This window comes from Poeciliopsis prolifica, unplaced genomic scaffold, assembly GCF_027474105.1.
Source record: "Poeciliopsis prolifica strain line A6 unplaced genomic scaffold, Auburn_PproV2 SCAFFOLD024, whole genome shotgun sequence".
NCBI lineage: Eukaryota > Metazoa > Chordata > Actinopteri > Cyprinodontiformes > Poeciliidae > Poeciliopsis > Poeciliopsis prolifica.
In genome coordinates, this window is record NW_026562399.1 from 5,978,495 (window position 1) to 6,005,574 (window position 27,080).

The following is a 27,080-nucleotide window of genomic DNA, read 5'->3' on the forward strand; positions in this document are numbered from 1 at the left end:
GATAGATAGATAGATAGATAGATAGATAGATAGATAGATAGATAGATAGATAGATAGATAGATAGAAAACAACAGCATCTATAACACGTCCATACTGTATGCATGCATGCGTGTGTTAGAGTATTTTTTTATGTAAGTGGGATGGGTTTGATCAATATTTTTACAAGCGCTTATAGAAGCCTATTGCAGGAACGGAAATAGTTTAAGGAGCTCCAAAAAAATAAATAAATAAAAAATAAAAAAGCAGCTCAACGCCCTCATTTCCAAAGGAACCTTTCCAAACTTTTACATTCGCAGCCCATCATCATTTTCACACCTCTGCTGACGCTTCACTTCGCTACATCAGCTGTGCATCCTTAGTAAGATATTAACCAAGCAGATCAATAACACTCAAGGGCAACGAGCCCGCCTGTGGACACCGAGTTTTAGCACCAGGACTCGTTCATGTCGCACACAGTTAAACACACAACAACAAGCATCCGTGCGTTCCGTAAACGCCACATTCTGAGCCAGTTGAACTCCTGTGCCTCGGACTGACACACAGCATAAAGCCCAATAGGAGCTCATCGTTTGGAAATAATAAATAAATAAATAAATAAATAAAAGACAGTTGGAGACTTACTTTAACACGGCGCTGTCCCCCTGCCTCACGGTGATGTTGTCCTTCAGTGCAGAGTCCCCGCTCCTGGCTGGAACTCCTGCAGGTACAAGGAGCAGCAATTTAAGTCCGAGGACGACCAGGAATTTCCCAGGCTCCGCCACGTAGCCACACATTCCCATGTTTGTTTGTTTGCTTCTTTCTTTCCCCTCTTGCTGTCACTGCGCAACTTCCAGAAAATAAGAAGAACCACCACCACAACAACAAAAAAGACCCCCCAAAAACTTAACGCGGTCGTATATATTCCTTCTGCGTCCTGATCAGCCTCTCCGCTCCTGGCACACGCTGTGGCGCCGGAGAGATGCGTTCTGTCCGGCTCTCAGCAAGACCACCGCGTTTCTCGGAGAAATGCGCGCCCGTCTCCTCTGCTCCCGACTGTAATCTCTGTGAAATGGATGCTGAGGCACAGATGCATCAGCCTGAGCTCCTGTACGTTTCCCTCCCCTCCCGCGGCGTCCTTTTCTCTCGGTCGTCGGGGTGAGTCGGTGGGAAGCTGAGAGCATTCAGAGCAAGCGGCTGAATCCGCTCACTATCCTTTTTTAATTAAGTACACACATCTCTCTCTCTCTCTCTCTCTCTCTCTCTCTCTCTGTGTGTGTGTGTGTGTTTCTCTCTCTCTCTCTCTCTCTTTTTCTCTCTCCCTTATGTCTTGGTACTCTTGCACCAACAGGACCTGTGGACATACCTGCCAATTCACAGGGGGTTTCCAAGCTGTGGTCCATGGAACACAGTGCGGTCCCTGTGTTCTGCACACGGGACACTTAAATAACTTGAAATATTGTCTGCTACTCATAATCTCGGGCTATTTCCTATCATATTCCATGACAGTTGGATCATAGCTACACCCACATTTAATCTGCATAAGCAAATATTACTGGTTGCTTTTTTCCTTGAACTCTGGAGTTCTGATGCAATGTGGATTAGAAGAAAAATAAAATCTCGTTATTTACATTTTATTTGTACTTAACTATCCAGTTAAGTTTTTAAACATCTGGCCACATTTGCTGTATAATTAGTATACTCTGGAAAAAAAACAATGGTTCAAACGCATCGCTGGACACTAAAATTGAAGATATTCAAACCCATGATGGGTGGATCTCAATTTCTGATTGGCACAGTATATCAGGGTGTTCCCTTTCAAATGGGATAACCTGCTTTTTGAAGGAGTGTTTTATATATATATATATATATATATATATATATATATATATATATTATAATATATATATATATATATATATATACACCACAACTGGGTGGGGCCGGACCCTCACGAGATTTACACCTATGTGTGGGCTAGTGGTGCGACAAAAGAAAATTGAAAAATGTTCAACTTTTTCCGCCATAATTCGAGAGCACACATTTTCAGTCCGAAAGCAGGATTACATGCCTTTTGTTCCTTTTGCTTATGTTTTCATTTTGAAAGCAGGACTTCATGTCTTTCTTCTCAAAACTTTTAATGTTCACCCAAACCTCAAACTCTTTGGTCGGAATGCCTTTTGGCGCCGTTGCCTGGCAGCCTCTCAGCCAATCGAATGAAAGTGTTGTGCCTGCGTGGCGACTATCGATTATGGCAACCTGCGCCACGCACTGGATGAAAGTTGGTTGGATGAACAAATTTATCTGAAGGGTTGTTAGCACACGGCAAGCGGATGCTCAGGGTAACATGAAGCAAAAAGCTGATGCCATTGTTTCTCCCTTCTAGCAACCTGCACCACCCACTGGATATGACATAATGTTCTTTGGAAAGCCAGTTTTAAAAACTAAAGACAGAACATGGAGGTGTAAATGTCAAATAATTTAGATTGTTATCATTTTTCAATTACTGTACATAAAAAGCTCCCAAAAGATAGTCAGACAATGCACCAAAAGAATCATTTCATGTCATTTTCAATCATCACTTGCATCGACGTGGTAGGAAGAACCTTTAGATAATGATCTGTGGAACAATTTTCCTCAGGTCAGCTGGAATGCCTTGTGTCTCACAATGGTGTGGGGGCATGGAGGCGCTTTGATCCGATTCTCTGCAAAGTGAAGGTTTTGGAGTACTCAACCAGCACAGACACAACAAATAAGTGTCAAAGAAAGAGAAAAAAAAGTGCTCACCCATTTTAGAAGACAAAACAGATTATTGGTTTATAGCGTAGTCTGACATGGAGCACACAGCCAGTTTGAGTCCTACGGTATCAGAGACACAAATGACCAGGAGTGGCTAATTCTAACTTCTGTAGCTTCTATTACAAGAAAAGGGAAAGGAAAGGGTGAGTGGACTAATAGCAACACCAACACTATCAGACGGATCCATATATCACTGAGCCCGACTCCAAGTGGCAGCTACGCAGTTATATGTGCACATGGGTTGGATGAGCATGAATGTGGCTGTGGATGGCGCAGTATCATCATGAGAGAAGTTTGTTAGAAGGTTACCGACTGATGTGGAGCAAGCATGTTAGGTGAAATTTCACAATAACTGTATTTAGTTCTTATTGAAAATGAGAGCCTCTGGCTAAATTCTCTTCAATGCAATTGCAGTCTGTTTCAAGCTAAAGGTGAGACAAAAAATAGGTTAAGGACATCTTCTAGCAAGGGTAGAGGAAGGGACAACGTTCCTGCTCTATCTCTAAACCCATCAAAAACTCTTCTCTTTTAATGACCTCGACCTACAAAGTTTGTAGCTCATAATGATGTTCTGTTTGACTGGGCAAACAGAACATTGGCCTAAGAATGGACAAACATTGTAATATTACAGTCAAATACTGCACAGAAAAATCAATTGAAATGAAATCATATTTTCCTCCCTGGTTTTTGTTTTTGTTTTCCGTTATCAGAACCTTGATTGGGATCCTTGTCACTAGGATCTACAGTGCTGTGAAACAAGTTTTTCCTCTTACATAATTCCTCTGTTTTTCTTACATGAAGAATGTTTCACATCAAGAAACTCAGAGTCAGCCCGAGCAAATACAGCATACAGTAAACAAAAGTACAATTTCATTTAAGAGAAAATGAAACCAAAATGACTCATTTGCCTTAGTTTACGATTCAAGTACACGCAAACAAAAGAAAAGCAACACCTATGAATAAACCACATGCATCATCAGAATCACTGTGATTCTGATCATTTGGTTTGTAAGGGCTGTAGAATAGTTGTGGCAAAAAATGTTCAGATTCCATGTTCAGATGTAAATGTATCCCTCAAAGCTTCAGTTTCTTCACATTTTAAATTTAAAAAAGTGCATCAAAGTTGATGTTTTTGATTGATTCACTTATTGACCAAACATTGTAGGATTCTTTCCCTTCAAATCTTAAAATGTATAGAGGGAGGAGGGGGGATCAGGCTAATCCCAGCCAGTCATGGAAAAACAAATGATTCTGATCACTGACTGAACAGCTGAGGCCTAGTTGTAATCAAAGCTACATAAATATTTGGTTACTAAATACTACATTCAAACCGTCCTTTGTTAAATTGTGACAATGACGGCAATTTTCTTCATCGTGTTGTTCCCCGGGGGATCCAATAAAAGCTTTTGAAAGAAGTGTATTGGTCAAACCTCAAATTTCAGAGACCTTCATCTCATCTAATGCATGGGGTTATATAAATGATTTTTGAATTTCACATAATGGTACTGGAATGAAAGGCACAGCAAGGCAAGTGTGTTAAGAACCATTCAGACACGAGGCAATTCAAAGCGCTAAAGTGGTTTTAGAAAAGAACACACACTTCAAAATAGAAAAACTAAAACATCACCAACATGAAACAATCACAATACCACTGAAAAAGTTTCATCAAGTCCCTACATGTGCTAAAGTAATCACTGACCTTTATGTGTAAACTTTGGTCAACAGGAATGTTTACAGACCTGATTTAAAAGAGCCAACAGTTTCTGTACATCTCAGGTTTTCAGGTTCCAGAGCTGAGCAGCATACAAATCGAATTCTATCTTCGCCTCGTCGCTTCCCCAATGTCAAGTCTCATTCTAGCCGGTTAATGTCTTGTTCAGGTCCAAGCCAGGTGGGAGTGTCTCCATTGGCAGTGTGTTCTTCACTCTAGTGGGACTGAATATAGGCAGGAACACTGGAACGTGAGCGGGCCAAAAGTGCAGCGGCATTCTGCAGTGGAGAACCTCAAAGTTGTGGTTCTGATGGACTCAAATAAACCCAGATGTTTCTCTTTGCTTTTAAAGACAAACAACCAAAAGTGTCAAGAAGCTAAAATTAAAACCTAAAATTATCATGTTGCACCTCATCCTCCATCTGTCGGTTATTCTGGCTGTCTAAAATAAACCCAATGTATTTCACTTTGTGTTGTAGAAATTCAACGCTCACTCAAACATAATGAAAACAATTCAGATTGTCTTTGTCCAAGACCATTCAGTACCATATAGATTATAAAAAAACAATCTATCAAGATTACTAAAAAAATATTTTCCTTCATATATATCTATGTTTTAAATATTTTGGGAGAGCAGAGTGAAACTGAACTCAACTTCCTTGTTTGTGCCCATAAAACCTGGTGGGTGAAGCTGATTCAGATTCTGAAAAGAAGATGAGGTTTTATTGCATTTTGGGCTTAGAATAAGACTTAATCCTCTTGATAGTAGGTATCAAACACACTGCTACCAGAGATGAAGAAGAAAAAGAAAAATAGTTTACTGCTAGGTTGTGAACAAGTAACTTCTCTCCCTGCAGAGAATCAAGGATGTGCTGAATTGATTTTAACAACTTTCATGTGCTTGCAGCGTCCAGTTTGCAGCTGTGCCCTGGAGGTACATGCATGTTTCGGACTAACACTCGGTATTGACGGAAAATCAATCTTAAGAGACTCAAATTTGTTTCAAAGGGACGGCTTTTGAGCCATCCTGATAGGACATGTTTGGACTGGATTTTAGTTTGGTTGTCCAGTCATAAAACACCTGACTTTAAAACATTGTTTTGTTTTGGGTCCATATAGACTGGGTGAATTGACCTTGGGTGGAGTTTGCAATACATAAAGGAATGCTGAGTAGCCTATTACATTCCATTTCACCCTTTGAGTTAACAGTTTAAGTCAATCTTTCAAAGATGACACATATTTTATTAGTAATTGACCTCTACTTAGCAGCTCTGCTGTGATGTATTTAATTAAACTTTGCATAACTGTCTCATAGACTTTGAAGAAAAGGCAGTAGCTCCTGACTAAAACATGCCAACAGCTCAATTTGGAGTAAATTTCCAACCTTGTTGGTCAGGTGCAGGATGTCTTTTGTTAAAAAAGACTAAAAAAAAAACAACAACAACCTAGTTCTTGCATAATTAGATTGGAGTGTGAATCACCGCTTTCGTTGAGGAATCGGGCGGGGAGAAGAGGCGGCTTTGAAAGGAAAGTGTTAAAGTTAATCAGACTCCGAATTTCTCTTAGACTAATTCGCGGAATCATCGCGTAATGAGGCTCCCGCTCTTTCCTTCTATCTTCTGATCTGTATGCATGAAAGGGCTGCTGGCCACAAGGGACGAGGGAAGGCACATTGCCGCGTGTGGAACAGCAGCTCTGACGATTACGATGACAGCTTTTTGGGTCTCACGAGAAGCACGAACAAGTTAATTTCTTTACCTTAATATCAGTTTGACAGACTGTTAAGATAGTGGATAGGCAGGAAAAGAAACAACAGTGCTCTGACGGCACCGGATGCCTTCATTGGAAAGAGAGATACAAATAACGCCCTGTGTTGCTCTCGTCTGGTGTCAAGTGTTTGTGTAAGTGTGAAGACGCGGACGGGCTTGTATTTGCAAGCTGAAGATTATCTTCTGTTGATCAGGCTCCTTCCACTTACCATTTATTTAACATAAAAGGCATTTCAGTATAAGGACAATACAGCACCACACAAGACGACCCAAAAAAAAGGAGAAGAAAAAAAAGCTATCTGAATAAAAGGGCTTTTGAGACAGTTTATTGATTGATTGTGTGGATCCAGTCTAACATTTTCAGCTCAGCAGAAGCAGCGGCTAAGGTAGCAAGAAACATACTCTGCACTTTCCATGTCAGCTGTTTTCTTTTCACTTCGACGATTCAAGGTTTGTGCACGATGCCTCAGTGTCACAATGATAGAAGTTCTTAGCTAACATCAAAAGAAAATTCCCTGAAATGCATAAGTCAGAGTTTGTTGAATGGCCAGTCTGGCCAAACCCATTCATCAAGCCTGTTGTTTGGTTTATTTAAAAGTTGTTATTGTGTAATTATGATGATGTTTTGTGCAGGAGAAAATTGTCAAAGATAAGACTTAATTAAAATTATATCTGGCTGGGATGCAGCCCAAGTCCTGACGATGCTCACATCTTAATGGCTTTTAAATTAAACCCCATCCTGACCTCAGCAAAATCCTGATAAGTGGTCTTAATTAGAGTCAATGGGTAGAAGGAGGAGGTGAGCTGAGGTGCCCGTTTGCAAACCTCCCCTCCGTCACGGAAAATAAGATCTGATGACGTTTTTACGACACTAAGCAAAGGCCATTGCCCGCGCTGATAGAACTGTCTGCTTTTTTTTTTTTTCTTATTCAAACTCGTCTTGATGTTGGCTGGTGCTATTCTTTTGACAATTGTACGAATAAAAGTGAGATTGTCTTGTCAAAGTGTGAAAAAAAAGCATGCAGAAGCGTGATACCCCATCGATAAAGTGGAAATCCACCAAGAAGAGTACCCTTCCTCCAAGACAAGGGTGAAAGGGTACTCTACTCAGCACCTGATTCATACCCAGGTGCTGGGTGGAGACAATGTTTTTAGTAAAATATTAATAAGAAAAAAGTAAGTATTCAAATATGACCCTAAATTTCTCACAGGAAGAATTTGCGGAAACGGCAGGAGAACATGAGCCTGTTCCTCTTTGAGAAAACAATCTCTGACCAAGAAAACTGGCTCAGCACATGTTCCCTTTGCAGCTCCAATTAATCATGGGCAGATAAAACTTACTAACTGAACATAAACGAAGCACTTTGCTTTTGCAGGTCATAGTTATTGATGAACAGTGCTTTGCTGCAGTCAGGTCTATATCAGACTGCTGCCGGTCTGAGGGAGAGCTGACCTTCAGCTGAGTGGGTCACAGACAGACAGGATGCGAGATTGTGGCAGACAAGACATGCTCTGCCTTGCTTCTTTCTTGTTCGTGTGAAGATTCACTTGCATAACATGTTGATCTTTCGAGAATTGTCATGTCAAATGCAAAAAGTACCAACTTCTCTGTCTGATTCCATGCTTTTCTGTGTCAAAATCTATGATTTAATTGGTATTTGGTGCCTGATTTGACTTGCTGTTCAGACCTATTCTGAAGAGAAGTCCTACTGTAAAGCAGCAGAATGTATGTTTTATCAAATACACATGTTTTCTAGGTATTTCTTAAAACTTGAACTATGGAGTAACAGTATGAGATGAGCCAGGTAATATTTGAAAAAAAAATCAAGCTGCTCTGCGTTTTCTCTCATCCTGATGTCATCTGCTCTGATTAGTCTGAAAGAACCAATCAGAGCCAGAAGGAGGGTCTTAGTGCTGTCCCTATTGCTTATGTAAATGATGCAGCTGTGCTATTAGCAGCACCGGGTGCAGCGGTAAGATCCTCCTCCTGGTTCTGATTGGTTTTTTCTTCTTGAGCCATGTATTTCTGTGGACTGCAGAAGGAACCGGATTTTTCACAGATTACCTGTCATATGTTATGCTGACATAACGTAGTGAACATGTTATGAAATAAGTAAAAAGCACAAAAGTTACACACCGTAGCTTTAAGTTAGGTTAGCTTAATTGGATTACCAATTCTTGGTAATTTTGTGCCTCACTAAAAGTTTGGCATATTATTTTATAACCTGACCTTCTTAAAACATCTCCACAGTTTCCTAATGCTTTTTGCTCATTAATGTTCTCTAAGAAGCGTTTGAGGCTTTCTTTGGAGAGCTTTTTTTTTTTTTTTGCTGTGGATTCCTTTTTCCAATTGTGGAAGTCAAATTTCATGTTGGTGTATCAGAGTAAAGGGGGGCTAAATACAATACTTACCAGACTTTTGAATTTTTCATCCATTAAAACTTACCTAATTACAACCATTTACTATTTTCCATCCAGTTTAGAACTGTGTTCTAGTTTGTGTTGCCATAGTTCACGTGAAATCCCAATAAAATGCGTTAAACTTTACAGTTGTAATGTCACAAAATAAAGATAATAGGAATGTAGTCAATTCTTCTAAGTCATTGGAAATATATATGTATTTATATAATTTTTAGGTCCTTAGGTCCTCTGCTCTGCTGCACACTGGGTCATGTAGATCCAATGACCTTGCCAAAGTTCCAGCGTGAGAAACCGTGCCAAGCATGCAGAAATGATGAATTAGAACAGCATTGTTGTTTTGTTTTTTGTTTTTGTTCCGTTCGCATGAATCATTCTTGATGCATCACACAAACGTGGCTATTTGTCGAGTCAAAGGGGGGCAAAAAAAAGGCTTCACTGTGTGCGCTAACTGTGCTCCCACAGAGGAAGTCTATGTCTTGGTTTTAAAATGAATAAGAGCAGTGCTCATTGATAGTTGTTATCCTTATTCATTTCATTTCAGTATAATTTCCTGCAGCACCACATCAACACCAAGACAATGGGGAGCTTGTCAGATAATCCGTGCTAATCTTCATTCACATCATGCAAGAATGACCGGCGCTAACAATGAACAGGCCTCTGACCAAAGCAAACTAATACTCAAGAAAAATATGCCTGGACTGAATCTAGACAGCTCATTCAGTGGGTTCAGTCATCTGTTAAAAGCTCAAAAATCTTTGGCACACTAAGAGCAAAATTATGGATCAAATTTATGAGAGGCTGATGCTGAAAGGCTCAGTAAAAGTGTTATGAGATATAATACAACATAATAACATTTACTGTATTGTCCTTGCCATTATTCAGAAACATTTGAATGATTTTGGTCATGATTGGGGCGAGTCATTTCCGACAACACTGCTTTTAAACTGAGAGCTGAGCTCGGCTCACTGACTCACATTAAGCAGCGCTGTGTTTTTGTTTAAATGGCTGCTGTAAAGTGAAAGTGGAGAACTGTTATTGATAAAATGCATCCCCATCACCCGGATTTGATCTTTGAGCTGTAAAAGCAAAGCACACATACCTCAATCACCAAAATGAAAGCACAGTCAGAGTGTTGTTCTCAGATCTCCGCTTGCAGGTGGAATATATTTTTTGGAATTGCCTATAATCTGCCTTTATGAGATTTAAGGCAGACTTTGATGAGTAAATACATTTTACTCATTTTACATTATTAAGCAATTCAAATATTTGGAGACCTGTTAAAGCCAATACAGACCCCCCCTTGAAACTAAAGTTACTTTGTCTTTTATAGAGGTGCAAGGAGCACACCCACAGCTTCTCATATTTGGTATCACTGCTTCTATATATTGGACTGAGAAGCTGTGGTCTTTATCCACACATGGCCGTTCATGGCAGCTTGCAGCTCTGGAATGTGCAGGTCACTCTCAACACAAAAGTTTTGAGCTTGAGTGTGAAAAAGTGTTTCCTTCTTCCGTCTTTATTATTTTATTGCATGTTTGTCACACATCAGAGTTCCAGAACATAAACCAATTGACATAGTCAAAGACGCAAGTAATAAGAAAAGGCTAATTATTGCTATTCTAACTCTGAGTGGTTTTCCAGCACGAGCAGCCTGTTTAACGTGATCCCACAGCATCTGAATAGGATTCAGGTCATGACTTTGGCTGGAGCTCTCTAAAGTTCACTTTACTTTTCTTCAGCCATTCAGAGGTAGACTTGTTGGTGCGTTCTGGATCATTGTCCTGGCCCAGAATTCTCGTTCAGGACGTTCATGCTATGAGTAGTGCCATTCATAGCATGAATGGAACCATGCTGTGATGGTTCCATTCATCATAGCATGTCTTCCAGATCCTGACGGAGAAAAACAGTCCTAGACAGTCACACTACCACCATGTTCTGAGTCACTTAAGTGTGACACTTTTACTTTAAAAACAGCTGTCCACACAACTGCCACCATTTGAAGCCAAATATTAGATTTGGATGTTTCGGCAGGAAAACAGAAAGACTCTTGTGTTAGATGAACCAATATATTCTATGCCTTAGCCAGATGAAAAAGCCAGAGACTGGGAAAAAAAAGAGACAAAATCAGCGGTGAAAATCAACTCCACTTGCTGAACGTTTCCTAACACGTTCTGAGAAGACACAGCTACTGTTGGGTGAACTCTAAACCTTCAAGGCAGCAGCAGCTGATCAGTTTCTGCTTTGTGAGTTGAATATCTGAGCTGCTGAACTGGGAACATTTTTCTTACAACTTAACGACCTCTTTCAAAAAGACTATTTTGTCTGTGTTGTTCAACATGGCCATCATCACACCTGCACCAAAAACAACCGCAACAGCAGCAGCTGCTGATCCGTTGTGCTGATCTACATCGTCAACGGCGACTCGACGTGGTGACAGAGGCCCAATAGTATCCCACCTTTCCTCTAACCTTACAGTTTGCCTGTTGTGTCAGATGATTCTACCGTGACCTACACACACGGTAGAATGAACAGCTAGTACCTCATCTGAGTTCTCGCAAGACTTCAACCCAGTTTCCGCTTTTTGTGCTCAGGCTTTAAAACATCCCTCTGCAAACAGATTTGAAAGTTCCAGTTATAAATTATTAAATGAATCAATATGACAGCAGCATAAAAGGACATTCAGGACAAATGAGCTCAGGGGTCCCTTAAGGATAGGTGTTCAGTCCCTTGTTATTTAATCTGCAGGCACTTTATTGTACTGCCAGATTCAGGACAAAAAAGCTCATTAAGTTTGCAACAACTGGTACAAACGTCCCAGCGTAGAGGTGGAACCGTTGGTAGGAAGCTGTGGAGAACAAATCGAAAACTGTTGATGGACCTAAAAAAAAACACACACACACACACATAAACAGAACATCAGTTCCCTATGGAGAGAACCAGTCACACATTATTTGGGTTGGTTCTGGATGACTAGAGATTCCTCCTGGATACCCAGCCAGACACACTTGGCCAGGAAAGCTCATCCTCAGGAGACTAGAGCATATGAGATCCACCCTTCATCCCTTTCTTTTACCCAGGGACTATTGAGAGCATTCTGACCTGCTCCATCATATCTTGACATGCCGTCTGAACAGCATCTGCCAGGAATATTTAGTAACTTAAGGGGCGAGGGCTTGAGACAGTCTGCCAGATCTTCCTGTCTTCCATAAAAGCCATTTTCAAGTAGAGATGCAAGAGAAAAAAAGTTGTCAGTATTGTGAGAGATCTGTTCCACCCCTTCCATGTGTTATTTCTTCTCCTGCCATCTGGAAGAATGTTTCAGTTTGTGAATTGAGATGAATCATAATGTATAGCAGCTTCACTCCGCTGGCAATGAGGCAGCTAAATTCCCATTAACATGGATTTGGATGAGGGGGAAGAAACATAGTTCAGTTAGAAGTCAAATTTATCGTGAAATTATGCATACTTGATCCACAATTATTTTCTTAACCATGGCGGAATGGTTCAGATTTCTTTCTTTCTCAGGAACCCGATTTGTCTTTACTTTAAATTTGGAAGAACTGCAACACTCTGGGCATGAAGGGAATCACACGGTTCCAACTTTGATCTCAGGTAAGGGCATGCACCTCTGTCTTCATTTATCAGACGGCTTAAATCAGTTGCCTTTCCTCAAGTCACTGCGTGCCACACAAATGACTGTGTCTGTTTGCAGGTTTTAAAACCCTGAAGCTTCTTTGCTGTCAAGAAGGTGTCTCCCCATCTGATGTGATCACAGGGCCTTCCATGTTTCTCCCTGCTAATGTTGCACAAAGTGTTGCAAAGTCAGTCAATGAAAGCACGACAAGGGGACATGAATTATTTAGGAAGCTGGTTTAAGATGCAGCTCTGAAATGATCTGAATGCTCTGACATGCTGTGATATCAATAGGTGTAATATTCTCTGTGCTCCCAGCAGGCATGTGTTTGGCAGATATGCTGATACGGTATCAGGCTCTGTCCTGCTGACCTCTACATGACATTCCTGTTGGTGTGTGTGTGTGTGTGGCGGGGGGGTACTTGCTTAGCTGTTATTGTGAGCATTTATTCTAGACAAACAACCAACATTTGTAGTTGTGAGGACATTTTTATCATGTACATGCAATGTAAAAACATATTGTTTGGGTTAGTTAAGCTATGAATTGAGTATAGGTTAGGTATATACTCGAGGTGGTTAGGTTTGGAGAAAAGTGTGTCAGTCTTTTGTTCTCAAAACTTGTAAAGATTGCACTCAAAACTTCTCCGTGCGCTCACACTCAGCTTCTGCTCGGAACAAATCTTCGCTTGCAAAACTCTCTGCTCGCTTGGTGGAATTTTCTTGCCATAATCCGAGAGCACATATTTTCAGTCTGAAAACAGAATTTTGTGTCTTTTGTTCTCAAAATGTAATACTTTTGCTTACATTTTTGCTTACATTGTGAATGCAGGACTTAACGTCTTTCTTCTCAAAACGTGCAACGCTTGTACTCAAAACTTTTCCTTGTGCTCACACTTTGTCTCTGCTCGGACTCTCTGCTCGCTTACAAAACATGGAAACGCCTTTTGGCACAGTCGCCTGGCAACCTCTCAGCCAATAGACTGAAAGTGTTGTATTAGGTGCTTTTGTGTCCTAGCGGGTATGCCTGTGTGGTTATTATCGATTGTAGCAACCTGTGCCCCCCACTGGATATAGGGAGAAACATAATGTCAGCTTTCTGCTGTGTAGTACACCAAACATCCCCCCTACAGGATAGGCTATAAAAATTGTTGGAAGTAAATGCAAGTCCACACCGAAGTGTGGGCTTAGAGTGTGGAAACTACTTGAGACATTTTGGGAACATTTTGGTTCAGGTCTAAAGAGAAAGTTAATTTTGTCTAAGTTGCTTCCTTTTCATCTAATCTGTCAATACCTGTGACGTTTTGACCAACACAACTAGTGACACATATAATGGACGTAAAAGTTGTTTGAAGGTCAAACTCAAATCATTCTGCATTATCCACATCCAGGGTTTGTTTTTGAAAAGCCTTGAACGTATGAAAGCCATCAACAGGGAATCAGTGCACCTTAGTGGCTGTTTTTGAAGCCTTGCAGCCAATCTCGCCTCGCAGAGCACAAAAGAGAATGAATTCAATCTCCTAAATACTTTCTTTTTACATCCTAAATGTTGCTGCAGGATTGCTTAAAGTTGGTAGTTATTCACACAGAAGCGCTTCATCTAGCAGGGAGCAAATCTAGGACGGATGTTTCAATGATTGAATAAATAAATGCTTTGAGAGACTGATTTAACAATTACTTCTGGGGAAAAGTCTAATAGGTTTTTGTGAAAAAAGAGAATGAAGAAATTAGTTGACTGAAGAGCTAAAATAATCAAGTACAAATCTTTATTGCTCCTTTTTTAACAATTGCAAATGTGATTATCAGTGTTAGTTTTAGCAATGCTAAACTTAATTTTATGCATGTCTGAATAGCACTTTAGCACAGTTTACATGGTGATAATAACAGTTGGAACGAGAAGATCAGATTGGAGTGACGATCATTTGGCCACAGACTGCCATCCCAGAAATGGGCTGTGCTCAATTCAAGGCATAGAGATCAAGCTAAGCAATTTCCATTCCAGTGTCAGTCAAATGGAACCGATACCTCTCAGATGTTTTTTCTGTTCCCTATCTTGCCGTGTATCCTGGAGTTTGGAAAAACATGCCAGTCTAAACTCGAGGAAACCAAGGTGCATTTCTCTGTCATGTCTCAGAGGTATGCTTGTTTCTGAGTAATACAAGTGCTCCTAAATTAGAACATGATGAATCGATCATTTTAGGTGAATATTATGCGTTTACTTATGGCACACAGACTGAAGTCTTGAAGCCTTTATGATTTTCTGCTAATGAAAACACTTTATGTAATGTCACATAAGAAGAATGAAAGACATTTTAATAAAGTAATGTAGGCTTAATGAAAAGTGTGTTTAATACATGCTTAGAGATTACAGATCAAAAGTTACATATAATCTGACAAACTAGCTTTATCAGATCACTTATTTGTACCTGCATACAGATCAGTGTGGTGTAATTCACAGTGTCCTGCTACATCACGACTGGGTACAAAACTTTACACAACATCATTGTATTGATTGTTGTTTTATTTGTTTGTTTCCTTTCCCCCCCGAATGAAAACAACAGCAGTAGGGATACAAGGCGCAGACAAACGTGTATTTCTGGAGGATGGCAGAAAATGTTAACGTGGTGAGATTATACAATTCTGACAGTGGATTATTGAGTTTTTCAACCAACATTCAGTACAAAATTAAATTAATATTTAACTTCTCTTATATTGGGTTTTTGTGAAACTAAACCCAATATGGTGGTGAAACTATGACCACTATTAAAGCATATTTAAAAGTATGGATTTTGGTGAGAGTTGTCTGACACTCTTCATAATAAAACATTTATTTTCCTGAAACACCAAAATATAAAAAAGTTTAATTGCTACAGTAGAGCTGTTGAATATAATTTGTTTGCACTACTTATGTATTACCAGCTTTACTTATGGGAAATACAAACTTTGCCACTGATATATTGTGAGATCAGGGCTCAGGTTGTCATGTCACTCTCAACCTTGACAGAAACATGTTACAAAAATTAAAGGCCTCAAACAGCAAACAGTATCAGAGCGACTGTGCTCCCTGAAATGACTCATCGACTTTAACATCTCAAAATAGCCACAGGGAGAAAAACTTTGTTGCTAAAATGTTTGCAAAGCTCTTTATTAACATGCTCAATAAGTTCTTTTTAAATTATTTATTCCCTTGACTATTTATTCCAGGCAAGTTTTGACCAAACCATTACTATAAAAACATACATGATATTATTAAGCAAAATTATAATAATCTGGGCCTTTTGAGAGGCACACACAAAAACCATTTCTTGTTTTGTTCAAAATTGAGACTCATATCTTCTGCTTCTTTCAAAGGACAGTCATGCTGCACTTTATTACCTGGCAAGACAGGAGTCTTTTGTAGCGTCAAGATTTCTTTCTGCGTAAATTCTGTATGTAATTCAACAGTTTTCACATGCTCAAACATTCCTGTTAAAACATACAAATATGCAGAGGCAGGGCTAATCTGTGTTTGCCTGCCTGCTGACAAAGGCAAAAACAGTAGACCGTGATATTGGGTAACATTTTTGTTATTGGCAGCTACAGCTGCCAATGACTTCATGTTATCTCTATAAGTGATCAACCACTAACAACATGATGTGGACTCTGTTACTCATTCCATAGGCGTTACCTTCAATGCAAAGCTCTTCAAGGTCGAGACGCCAACCATTGAATTCATTTGTTTTTACCGTACTAAACTTGACTAGTATTATTTTTTCAAGGCGTGGGGAATTAGTGGGCACCTTACACATAATACTTTTACAGAGATTCATACTCTGTCCTGCTTAATCTTTTCTGTACATTGTCTTAAACTGTCCAACTGGAGAGATGAAGCTAAAAGAAGCAACTTATATTTTAAAATCAGACTGTGGCAGATGGAGAGCATTGGATTGAAACGACAAGCGGGATGGGACTAAAATCAATAAATTATTTCTAGTGTTAGCCTTTTATTTGCTACTTTAACAACTCTAATATGAACAGGAGATCAGAGTTTTAATGAGGGCAGCAGTTCCTCTACGTCACAGGTGTCAAAGTCCAGTTTTCAAGGGCCGGTATCCTGCAGTTTTTAGATGTGCCACAGGTACAAAACGCTGGAATGAAATAGCTTAATTACCTCCTTCTTGGGTAGATAAGTTCCCCAGAGCCTCGCTAATGACCTAATTATTCTATTCAGGTGTGGTGCAGCAGAGGCACATCTAAAGGTTGCAGGACATGGGCCCTCCAGGACTGGAGATTGACCCCCCTGCTCTACGTGTTACGTTGATGAGATGCCTAAGGTTGCCCTTATCCCCTTACTTTGGGCCAGATTATTTGTGTTACGTGTGTTTCTGCTTTGTCTTGTCAAATCCCCAGTTGGTCTGGGACACTGAAAGTCAGGTTCTGTGGAAAGCTTATTACCGTTCAAATGGAGTTGTTTCTAACTACTGTAACCACCTGCTATTTCGGAAGGAGAAATGACACAAAGGCAGGGACTCGATGGAATAGCTTGGCCTTCCTTAGATAACTCTTTAAAAATTAGAGCAATAAACTGAAATGTAGAGCATTTTCTCATAAATTGTATTTATTTTATTCAACTGGAACATATGTAATTGAATGTCAAACATTTGAATGTGTGTAGAGAAATGTAAAGTCAAAGCAATACAATCTATTATCTGTTTTAAACTTTTAATAAAGAACTCACTCAGTGTTCTCAGTACTGGAATTAAACAAAAAATGAAAGTAAATCAGCTCTGAAAACAATCCTATTTACAGCAGTGGTACCACACACTCTGTATTTGTGCTCAGGGCACCCATATGGACAGCAACAGCCCTGCATGAACCTCTTGTGTCACCCAGGGTGATTCCAGATTGAAATAGGTTACTAGTCCTAGCAAACTTGAATGTCTGCCCTAAAGCGTGAATTGTTTTCTCCACTGCAACCTGCCTGCCCACTCTGAGTCTGGCTCGCTCAGGCAGCCAGATTTCTCCCCACCCTCCACCTTCAACAATAAATCTTCCCTCAACTGTCACTCCTGCGTCCTGGGGCCAGGTGGATTAAAGATGTGTAGGCACAAAGCACATTTATATGCCTGTTTTTGCACTGTAGGAAAATGTGAGAATGGCTTCTTGCATTCTTGAGTACAAGCACACACATACACAAAATATTTCTGTCTATCTTCACAATGACTTTGCATGGACTTCAATTTGTTCATCATTCATTTTTACAGCCTGACCTCACCGAAAACCAGCATTTCTTCTTATGACGCCCCGTAAGGAGCAGTCAGCTCTCACAATATAGTATGTATTTGCTTACAATGTATTAAATAGATGAATGCAAATGTTCTGTATAATTGACTTGTGGTGCAGACTTGCCTGTTTTCTCTACCCACTCTCCAACAAACATTTGCAAGCAAGCACATGTGTTAAAAGAAGAATGCTACCTAGCAGCCAGACATGCGAAATGGTAAGTGGTATGTATTTCTTTAGCTTTTTATCTACTACAGAGATCCCAAAGCACTACATGCTACATCCACCCATTCATGAGCTGCCTTGGGGCACACTGACAGAGGCAAGGCTGCCCTGCATCTGCCCCCTTGAGTCCTCTGACCACCATCAGCAGGCAAGGCGGGTAAAGTGCTTTGCCCAAAGACACAACGACAGAAGTGAAGGGAGTGGGAATTGAACCCACCACCATGTCCACCATCATCTGGATTTCTGATGATGGTGGACGTTTCTTTCAGTCTTAATTTTTTAACAGAAAATCAGACCAGACATCATCCGGCAAGACTGAAGATTGACAATGGAGAGGGGGCTTAACTCAATCTAAGTTTCTATCAGTCTGCTGAGTGAAGACATCCCTGTAACCACCATGTTTTACCATTGGATTTGTATGGGATGTTCAATGCTAATTTGTTGCATGTGGGCCAAAAGTTAATTTTTGGTCACTGCCGATATTCTTCTATGTGCTAATGTGTCACAGTTTGTAACGTTAGCTTGTTACAAACAGCATTTGTAACAAGCCTGTGTGTTAACAGATTGTCCCATCTGAGCTGTAGATCCTCGAAGGTCTTTCAGAGTAACAATATGCCTCTTGACTGCTTCTCTTCTTATTGCTCTGCTTGCCCTGACTGTCTGGTTTACAGATGTGCAGAGTTTGTCCCGCCTTCAGGTTATGGATCAAATAGTGCTGTGAGATGTCCAAAGCTTCAGGTATTGTTCTATAACCTAACCATGCATTAAGTTTCTCAATAACGTTATATCTGGCCTTCCTAGTGGGCTATTTGTTCACTAATGTTTTCTAACAAACATCTGGACCTTGACACAGCAGCTGGATTTATGTGGCAATTAAATGAGACCCAAGTGAACTCTATTTACTGATTAGGTCAATTTAGAAGACAGTTGGTAGCCCTAAATTGTGTTTATGGTTGTCTGAGGAAAGTTAAAACTGTGCATCTTCTCAATTACACACTTGTGTTTATCTCGTGAAATCCCAAGGCCAGGCTTTGAAGTTTGAGATTTTAATGCAACAAAATATTCAGTTGGTTTTCATACGTCTGCAAGGCAAGATAGCTGTGACTCCACTCACGTCTAACCACAAGAAACGTTTCTCGCGACCCAGAAAACACAGAGGAATGACAGAGAAACACACATAGAGAACCGTGCAAAAACCACGTCAGGTAGTTCACATTCATCATGGGTTATTACACCTGAAAGGATATGTGCATGTATCGCTTATAATGTGCAGGTCCTGATTGTCTTTACATTATCCTAGGGGGATTTTAATGAGTAAAGACTCAACATAAATGTTCAGTGGTGTATTACTGGATTCTACAAGGCGGGCGCAAAACATCTGCTATTGCAGCATTAAGAATGCATGTTCCATAAGAAATCTCATTTGAACCTCTACGAGGTAACAAGAGGGTATATTTAACAAACCTCAGAGAGAAATGAATGATAGTGCATGTGATGTCTTTGAAACAGGCTCTTACAGAACAATTCAGTACTTTTTATTTTCTGTATTTTGGTCTATTGTGGGAAAATAAGTGTTTCTTTTGAGGTTATTTTGAGAAAACAATTAAGAAATATCTCTGACCTAGCTTATAATTCTCATTTTCAGGAGATTTTCATCATCAGAGACTAATCAAATCAAATCATTGACCGGTCTTTCCATTGGAGACACGTCACTTCATTCCCTTACAAGAGGCAATAGGTAGGTTGTTTGAAATAATCAGCAACCCAAACATGAGCAAAGAAACCAACTGGCAAAAAGAATCTTTATTGTCCAAAAGAGCCATTGGAAAAATCAAATGAAAAATCAAATGATAATATTTTGTTATTTGTCGGTTCATTTTCTATGCATTCCTAATTATACCCAGGATTAAGATTTGCTGACGCGACATGTCCAGCTGTCAAGGGAGTGAGACCTTAAAGTGTTTTTAAATGGTTTCTGTTGATCTCACATCATTTTATAACTTGTAAGGATATATTGCTGGTTTTTCCTCCCAAATATCTGTATACATGACACATCGGTATTTTGGACTATAACCATTTAGCTTTGAAACATCTAATTGCATTTTGTAACACAGGAGCTTCAAAACGGCATTGCCCTTGGAGTCGGCTTTATGACGCTTTTAGAGTTCCAATTTTTTTGTCGATGATCTCAGGAGGTGTTAATCCTACACAGTTTATTATTTAGGTCACTGTGGGTGGTGCTGCTAATACTGCACATGAACGCCTCCTGAGCAGGCACAGACTGAGCTCAAAGACTGCAGCTGCTGCTCTGCTGACTCGCTGTTCAAGCAATGCCCTTTATTTATATATGGCTTTGGTCACATGCACAAAGACACTTCATTTCCTTACAATACACATTCACATGCAGATGCTATATTGGTATTACCAAGACAACAGACATGGTACCATAAAGCGTTTTTCCCGTGTCTGCCTGTCCCACATGTTTCTCCGTCACCAGAGCTATGTTGTAATCCCCCTCTATCAAACCTATAACTGCTGAGCTCAATAACTAGAAATGATCCCTTAGAACAATTGTTGAGAATTTGGATTGTTCTTAAATGCTCACATCAACAGATTTGTACACTTGGAGTGCTTTTCCAATGAGGGATTTTCTAACGGTCTAAGATGAACATTTGAAAATTGCTTTTTAGACAAGTCAGATGATTTAGAGATTTTTTTTTCTTTTTTTGGCCACCCAAAGGAGTGACTGAGACACACAGATTTGGAGAATTATACTACAACTGGCAACAGAAGAAAAATCAGGTGTTATTACAGTCACTTTATTATCTAGGTGAAAACTCAAGAAACCTATGAGACCAATATTTCACATAAAAGAAAATAGATGTATATATCCCAAATATAGAAAATACTGGAAAGTGTTGGAAAATGCCTTTTGGTTTCAATTAAATGAAAGGCGTAATTATATTAACATTGTTCATTCTTTATCTAAGCTTCTTTCAAACACCACATGTTTACAAGTATTATCATGGACAATTACAGAGCTGCCAAAAATGTTTTGCTCTGTTATCGTCATCTGTTTTCACCTTTGTTGTCACACTATGATCTAACAAAATTTAATATGAGACAAAAAAAAAAAGCAACATGGACAAACCTGAAATGCAGCTTTTTAATGATGATGAAAAATGTGCTTAAAACAAACTTGGCGTTTCTAAAACATATTTTTTCCTCCTACAGCTACTAACTTGCATCTCTGTAAAAACTATTTTGTTTCACTCTTCTTTGTGGAAGTATTTATAATCCAGACCTATTAGTGGGTTTCGATTACTACTTGTAATGCTGGTAAAACAAATTGTTAAGGGGTTAATAGAAGAGCAATGTAGTGATGACTTCCTGAAGGGGGAGTTTCGGAAAGAATATGAGATTTTAAAGTGACAGAAGTCTGACTTAAAGGTGATAAATTACAAAGTCAAATGTATTTTAAGTCATATTTGACATATAGCAATTTTTAGCATCTGAAGTTAATGTAGTCACTTGATTGTACTATAAAATTGCGTAGACCCAGTCCATAACTCTACCACCCGTATTTTCACTGTAGATATGATTTTCTTTTTCCAAAGTGCCAGATGTAACAAGGGACAGACTTACCAAAAAAATTTCACTGGATTTTTTTTTTTTTTCCCACAATCCTTGAGTTTTTGGTCAGTTGTGCTTTTTGGCTCTTGAAACTTCCCTACAGACTTACCACAGTCAGTCACGAACGCTGTCATGGCTGAGTTTGTGACTGTCATTCAGTCACAAACTCTGACATTAACTGGGGCAAATAAGACCCGCCGTGTTTTAGATTTGTTCTCGGTTGTTTTCTTGTGACAACCTAGATGAACTGTTGATGCGGCCGTGGAAAATTTTTGGTCAGCCAGCCAGAAAACATTGTGAAAATATTCACCTCCCTCTCATATTTTACGCATCGTGAATAATAGTCGCCCTGTTTTTCACTGGAGTAAACAAAATGATCACTTGACGACAGAAATTAGCATTTTACTCAGATCGTCTTTGTCAGTTTTTAGGATTTGTCTCATAACCTTGAAACATTTCAGTGTGTTAACGAACCAAAAACAAAAGGATTCTTGTTGGTGGGGGGAAGTCAATGTGTTTTCACATAACTCTCCATATATCATTCTCTTTCTGAATAAGATTTGATAGGTTCAGCTACTGAAAACATTTCCAGTGGCACCACTTGATTAATTCCCTGTTGGTAGATCTTAATTAACAGCAGAACCTCACAGATGATTCTCATGCCAACAGTATTTGGTCAGAGGGGATGATTGCTTGAAGTTGATCTGCTCATTCAATATTCATTATTTCCCTGTCCTATTTTCACACGGGGCAGAGCAGGTCTGTATGGAAATCTCCCATCTTGAATTCATACCGACTTGAAATCGAAGACTTCATATTAAATTAATTCTATCAAAAGCGCAAAACTATTTTAAAAATTAATCAAGCATGAAATGCTTTTCCCCCCTGGCCCCACAAGTTGATTTAGCCACATTTATTTTGTTTTAACCTTGCATTTGAAGGAAACCTGAAATAAACATTTATAAATTGTCTGAAAACTGACTCTGACTTGTCAAATTTCCCCCCCGTCCTACATGAATGAATTCCTCCCACCGTGTTAGCACTCAGAGCTAAGATTGCACCAGTCTGCCTTCCATTTTCAGTTTACTGTAACAATGATGTAGGAAAGAGCTCAGAGGATGGATTTATTATCCTTATCAAAAAGCCCTAGAGAAGCCAAATATAAACCATTCATCGGCTCTCAGCCCTTAAGCACAAAGCCCAAGGGAGTGGCATTAAGACAGCTAAAATATGCTCTTTAAAAGTGTGTTGAAAGGAGGTGCCACCGCGCCACACAAACCCACAATAATGTGATCAAGACGGCAGCACAGTGGGCTGTTCTCCAAACCTGTTATTGTTTCCATCACGTTTGACAAAGTCTTTGCAGGACGAGACACACAAAGGAGAAACTGTCTCAGAGGCTTCTGACTGGCATTGTTCAATTTGTTTAGAGGTCTGAACAGCAGAAGAAACCAAATCATACAAATTCACACAAATGTGGAGAGAAAGGCAGCGCCAGGACTTGCAGGAGGCTCGGAAAGTGCTATTCTGAGATTATCCTATTACAAAAATGTAGATTCAACTTTACTTTTTCTTTAAAAAAAGATGGAATCGAAGTAGCAGCAATTAAAAGTTCTTTGAAACATTTTAAAATATATCTTTGATATATGCACGGTTCCAGTGAGCAGATCAACTTATAGACTGAGTAGAAGATTCGCCTGCAAACAATTTTAACCATTTGAATTTCTCTCTTTTTTTAATGATATTCAAACTGATATGAATAGCATAAAGACGCTTTCCCAATCTGATTGGTTAGTAATTTGAGCTTCTGAACTTCATAATTTGCAACCACTTGTGAGATCCTGACCCATTGAGCACTTAACATAGCCGCTTCCTGCACTAACATGGCTGCACGCCCATGTGCAATGCAAAGTTCATAAAGTCTTAGGTGAGAGAGTTTGGAGTGAAATAACAGGAAGAAATAACGCTCATCACACTCTCTCTTGACCTTTTTTGTGAGCCTGAAAGGTGAGAAAGGTCAGAGTGAAAATCCGAACGGCTCACTAGTTCGTAACCCATCTGGCATCAACACCTGGTATTCCGATCTTAAAATCACCTAAGTCCCATTTCTTCAATCCGCCATCACCACAACCAGATGCTTCAATACAGTAAGGCTCAGAGTAGCTTGCATTTCATTTGTGTTAAACAGTTCACCAGATGAATATATTAAGTAGTGATTATATATTCAATTACATTTTTTTAATCCCATAATGTTGATCTCCTAGTCAATAGGTCACTATTGAAGGCCTGAGTAGATTTGTTGTTTTTAAAAATATTAATTAATCATCCCCGTTTATGACTAGCTACTGTTTCTTTGGTGGGAATCCTTGTCCTTTTGGCAAAAGTGTGAGATGCTATGATTCATGAAGACCAAGAGCTGTTTAGAATATACCTCAGTCCTTCGAAACACAAGGAGCTACGGTTGTTTATTTTCTTGGTGCATGCATATCCCTGCATCCCTTCACTTTCTTGGAGTCGCTCTTCTGTCTGCTGAAGATGTATATCCATCCTAACCTTGAAATAACTAAGCCGGCAATGATGACTAATGTCAGGAAGGACTTGGAGAGGCACAATAGCTCACTGTCAAAGTTAGCCTCACCCAGGCAACCCTCTCTGAATCTTCTCTTGTGGTCAGCTTTCATTTGCAGACATCTTGTCCTCCAAGATATAAAGACGTTTGATGTATTTGTTTTTTTTTTTTCTTCTAATTTTCACTTCCACCCAGCTCCTGACACTTTTTTGGGTCAACAGGCAAAGACTCGAGCGTCTTCCCACAAACCACTGCCGAAGGTTGCTTCTGGCTAAAACTACACCTATGGTATGCTATCTACCAAAAAATAAGAAAAACCTGTCAGTTCTAACAATCGTCTGACCCACATCTACGTAAATCCACTCCGAACATACAGGGAATAGGAGGAGGAAAAAAAAGAAAAGAGCGTTTTATTCATTGTGACATTATTCATGAAATTATAATATTAATTGCGTGCTGTTGAATAAAGACAAAATGCTTTTCAATTTAAATTACAATCAGAATCACCTGTAATTAATTTTTTATGCTTCACATGAGTAGGTACAGAGAACAGGCTGTCAGGAATAGGTGTCAAATTAGCCTTCATTGACATTAACTGGATGTACAACACCCACCGCTAATTATTTTCCTTTTATTTTATTTTTTTTTTTCTAGCTCTTGAAAAAGCATAATAGGGTGGAAGCTAATTTCAGGTACATAGATAAGCCACTGATATCATTCATCGAGTGGAACGTTTCAATTTAATTCGAAACACTGGAGTTGCTTATTCGGAAACCGAGATGAAAGAAAAAATTTTTTCCTTCTATTAGGTGTTAATGTGCAGTGAATGCCTTGATGCTCTCATGTCTGATCCTCACGTTGCATGCTGCCATTTCTGACACAGTCCTCCCACCCCGATTCACGACATGTCGGGGTTCTTCGCTCCAAAATTAAAGGCATGAAAAGGAGTGGAATGAGACTTAATTCTGAGAACATTATGCCCAACTTCCAGCAGCAGTGTGTTTATCACAAATTTCCCTCTTGGCAAAAGCGGTGGTGCTTGCTAAGATAAGCCCGTGTCATTTAAAATATCGCTGTCGACTGACAGTTTGTAGTGCTCAGCGAATATGCGGAGTGATGCCGGCGCTTTACTAAAGGACAGATTTTCTCTCGCTTATCGCAAACAGTGCTAAGTGACACGTTGGACATGCAAACAAGCCGTAAGGTCAGAGTCAATCAAGCTCAGTCTTTTGCCTCTTGGGCGTGTTGGGATTTCATCTACGGCGATCAACAGCCAATCATCTCAATAAAAGGCTGGTCAGACTCTTAATCTGGCAGTTTTAATTTTTCAAGTTTTAATCCCTCTTCGGGTGGGGTTTGGTGCGAGGTTTCCAAGACGCCCTGTCTGAACAAGTAAAGCGGGTGTCTGATAAGATCAGACTGAATTCAGTGGCAGCAGTTTGAATCGTCTGAGTCACTGCACAAACTCTGGAGACGTATTTGACTCAGCGCAACCTACTGGACACGGAATAAAATAGTGTTGAGAATTATTTATTTGCATATTTACAAAATAAAAAAAGCTTTATTACTAACATTAGCAACTCAAACCGAGGCTAAGAAAGCACAAAGTGTGCAAAGGATTAGAGTTTTAAATCTTGTGCTTGAAAAGAAAATCCCAGCTTAATATTTATTGACACGGTACTAATATTCATTGGTCAATGACCAGTGGAAGACATCCACTTAAGACGCATTCAGCACAGCCAGATCCCCGACTCAGGTGTTATGCTAACAGTTCACAATTTAACAAAATATTTCACCAGCTGTCGGTGCCGTTTTGTCCAGCCCGACATCATCCATGTTTCTATGCAGAGTTTTCTAGGTTAGCTTTTGGATTTGGCATCAGTTGGCCAGCAACGTCAATGATGGCACTTTTCTGTGCTTTCCAGATGCAAGTTTGAATATTCTGCTTGTAGACTCACATTCAATAGATTTGATAAATGGATCAAATGGATTCATATCACTGACTCCCTCATTAGTATCTAATTTATTCTAGGATTTACTTTCCAACAATTTTCCAACAAGGTCACAAGGACTTCTTTCTACTTCAAATGAGAGGAAATCCTGGAGTCTTCAGCTCTTTCTGGATGAAAGTTTATTTTAGCTGTCCAAAATATATATATATATATATATATATATATATATATATATATATATATATATAATATATATATATATATATATATATATATATATATATATATATATATATATATATATATATATATATATATATATATATCATTATTTAAAAACAACCCATGCATGCAAACTCCGTGCAGAAAAACCTCGGGCCAGGAATTGTACCCAGGACCTTCTTGCTGCAGGGCAGAGGTGCTACCAACTGCAGCACTGCAGCCCTAATATCTAATTCTGAAGTTGAAATTAAATGACCAAGAAAATACATCCACTGTTCCCATTCCTGCTGGTATTTAAACAGCTACACTCATTTTAAATTACATGGCTGCTGGCATTCGCACGTCTTAATTGTTTGTGCAGATTTTCATTTTGTAAATAGTCTGTTGTCTTAGTGCACAAATACACTTTCACAGTTTTGAGCATTAAGAATAATCCTACTCACTTACACATTACTTGGATCTGAACAGCCTTTTTCTGATAAGTCCATATAATTTTATTTTATAAACTAGCCCCTACTTATTTTTAATGGTTTTTTTCTTTTTACTTTTTTATTCTTTTATCTCTGTGTGGACATACATGCCTTGATGTCCTGTCACTTTGCTTCCGTTACATCAATTTCCCCTTTGTGGGGGAATAAAGGATATTATATTTCTATTGTTCAAGAGAAACTAATCTATGGGAAATAGCAAAATGATATAGATGGGGACAGAAATTGAAGAAAAAGAGAAAACACACACTTTAATCCACTTATTATGTTCCTGAATCGTCTCAAAGGGAATTTTTACCCATTATATATACAATTTGAAGCAAAATACAAAGAGTAGTTGCAAAAATCTTGTAAAACTTTGCCCTAAAGCAACCAATAGAGTTACAAGAATAAACAGAAAAATATGACCACATATATCATAC

General features: G+C 39.2%; 1 protein-coding gene across 4 annotated transcripts in view; it reads right to left on the minus strand.

Moving 5' to 3' along the window:
* opcml (opioid binding protein/cell adhesion molecule-like) overlaps window positions 1-27,080 on the minus strand; it is a 242,748-nt gene that overhangs the window by 140,918 nt on the left and 74,750 nt on the right. For 2 of the 4 annotated variants that reach the window (XM_055046652.1, XM_055046648.1), the window contains exon 1: window positions 623-1,221. In XM_055046652.1, the coding sequence (XP_054902627.1) occupies window positions 623-780 (158 nt within the window). In that variant the 5' untranslated portion in view covers window positions 781-1,221. Of the gene's footprint in view, window positions 1-622; window positions 1,222-27,080 lie in introns of those variants that run through there. The other 2 variants (XM_055046650.1, XM_055046649.1) reach the window with 2 other exon arrangements.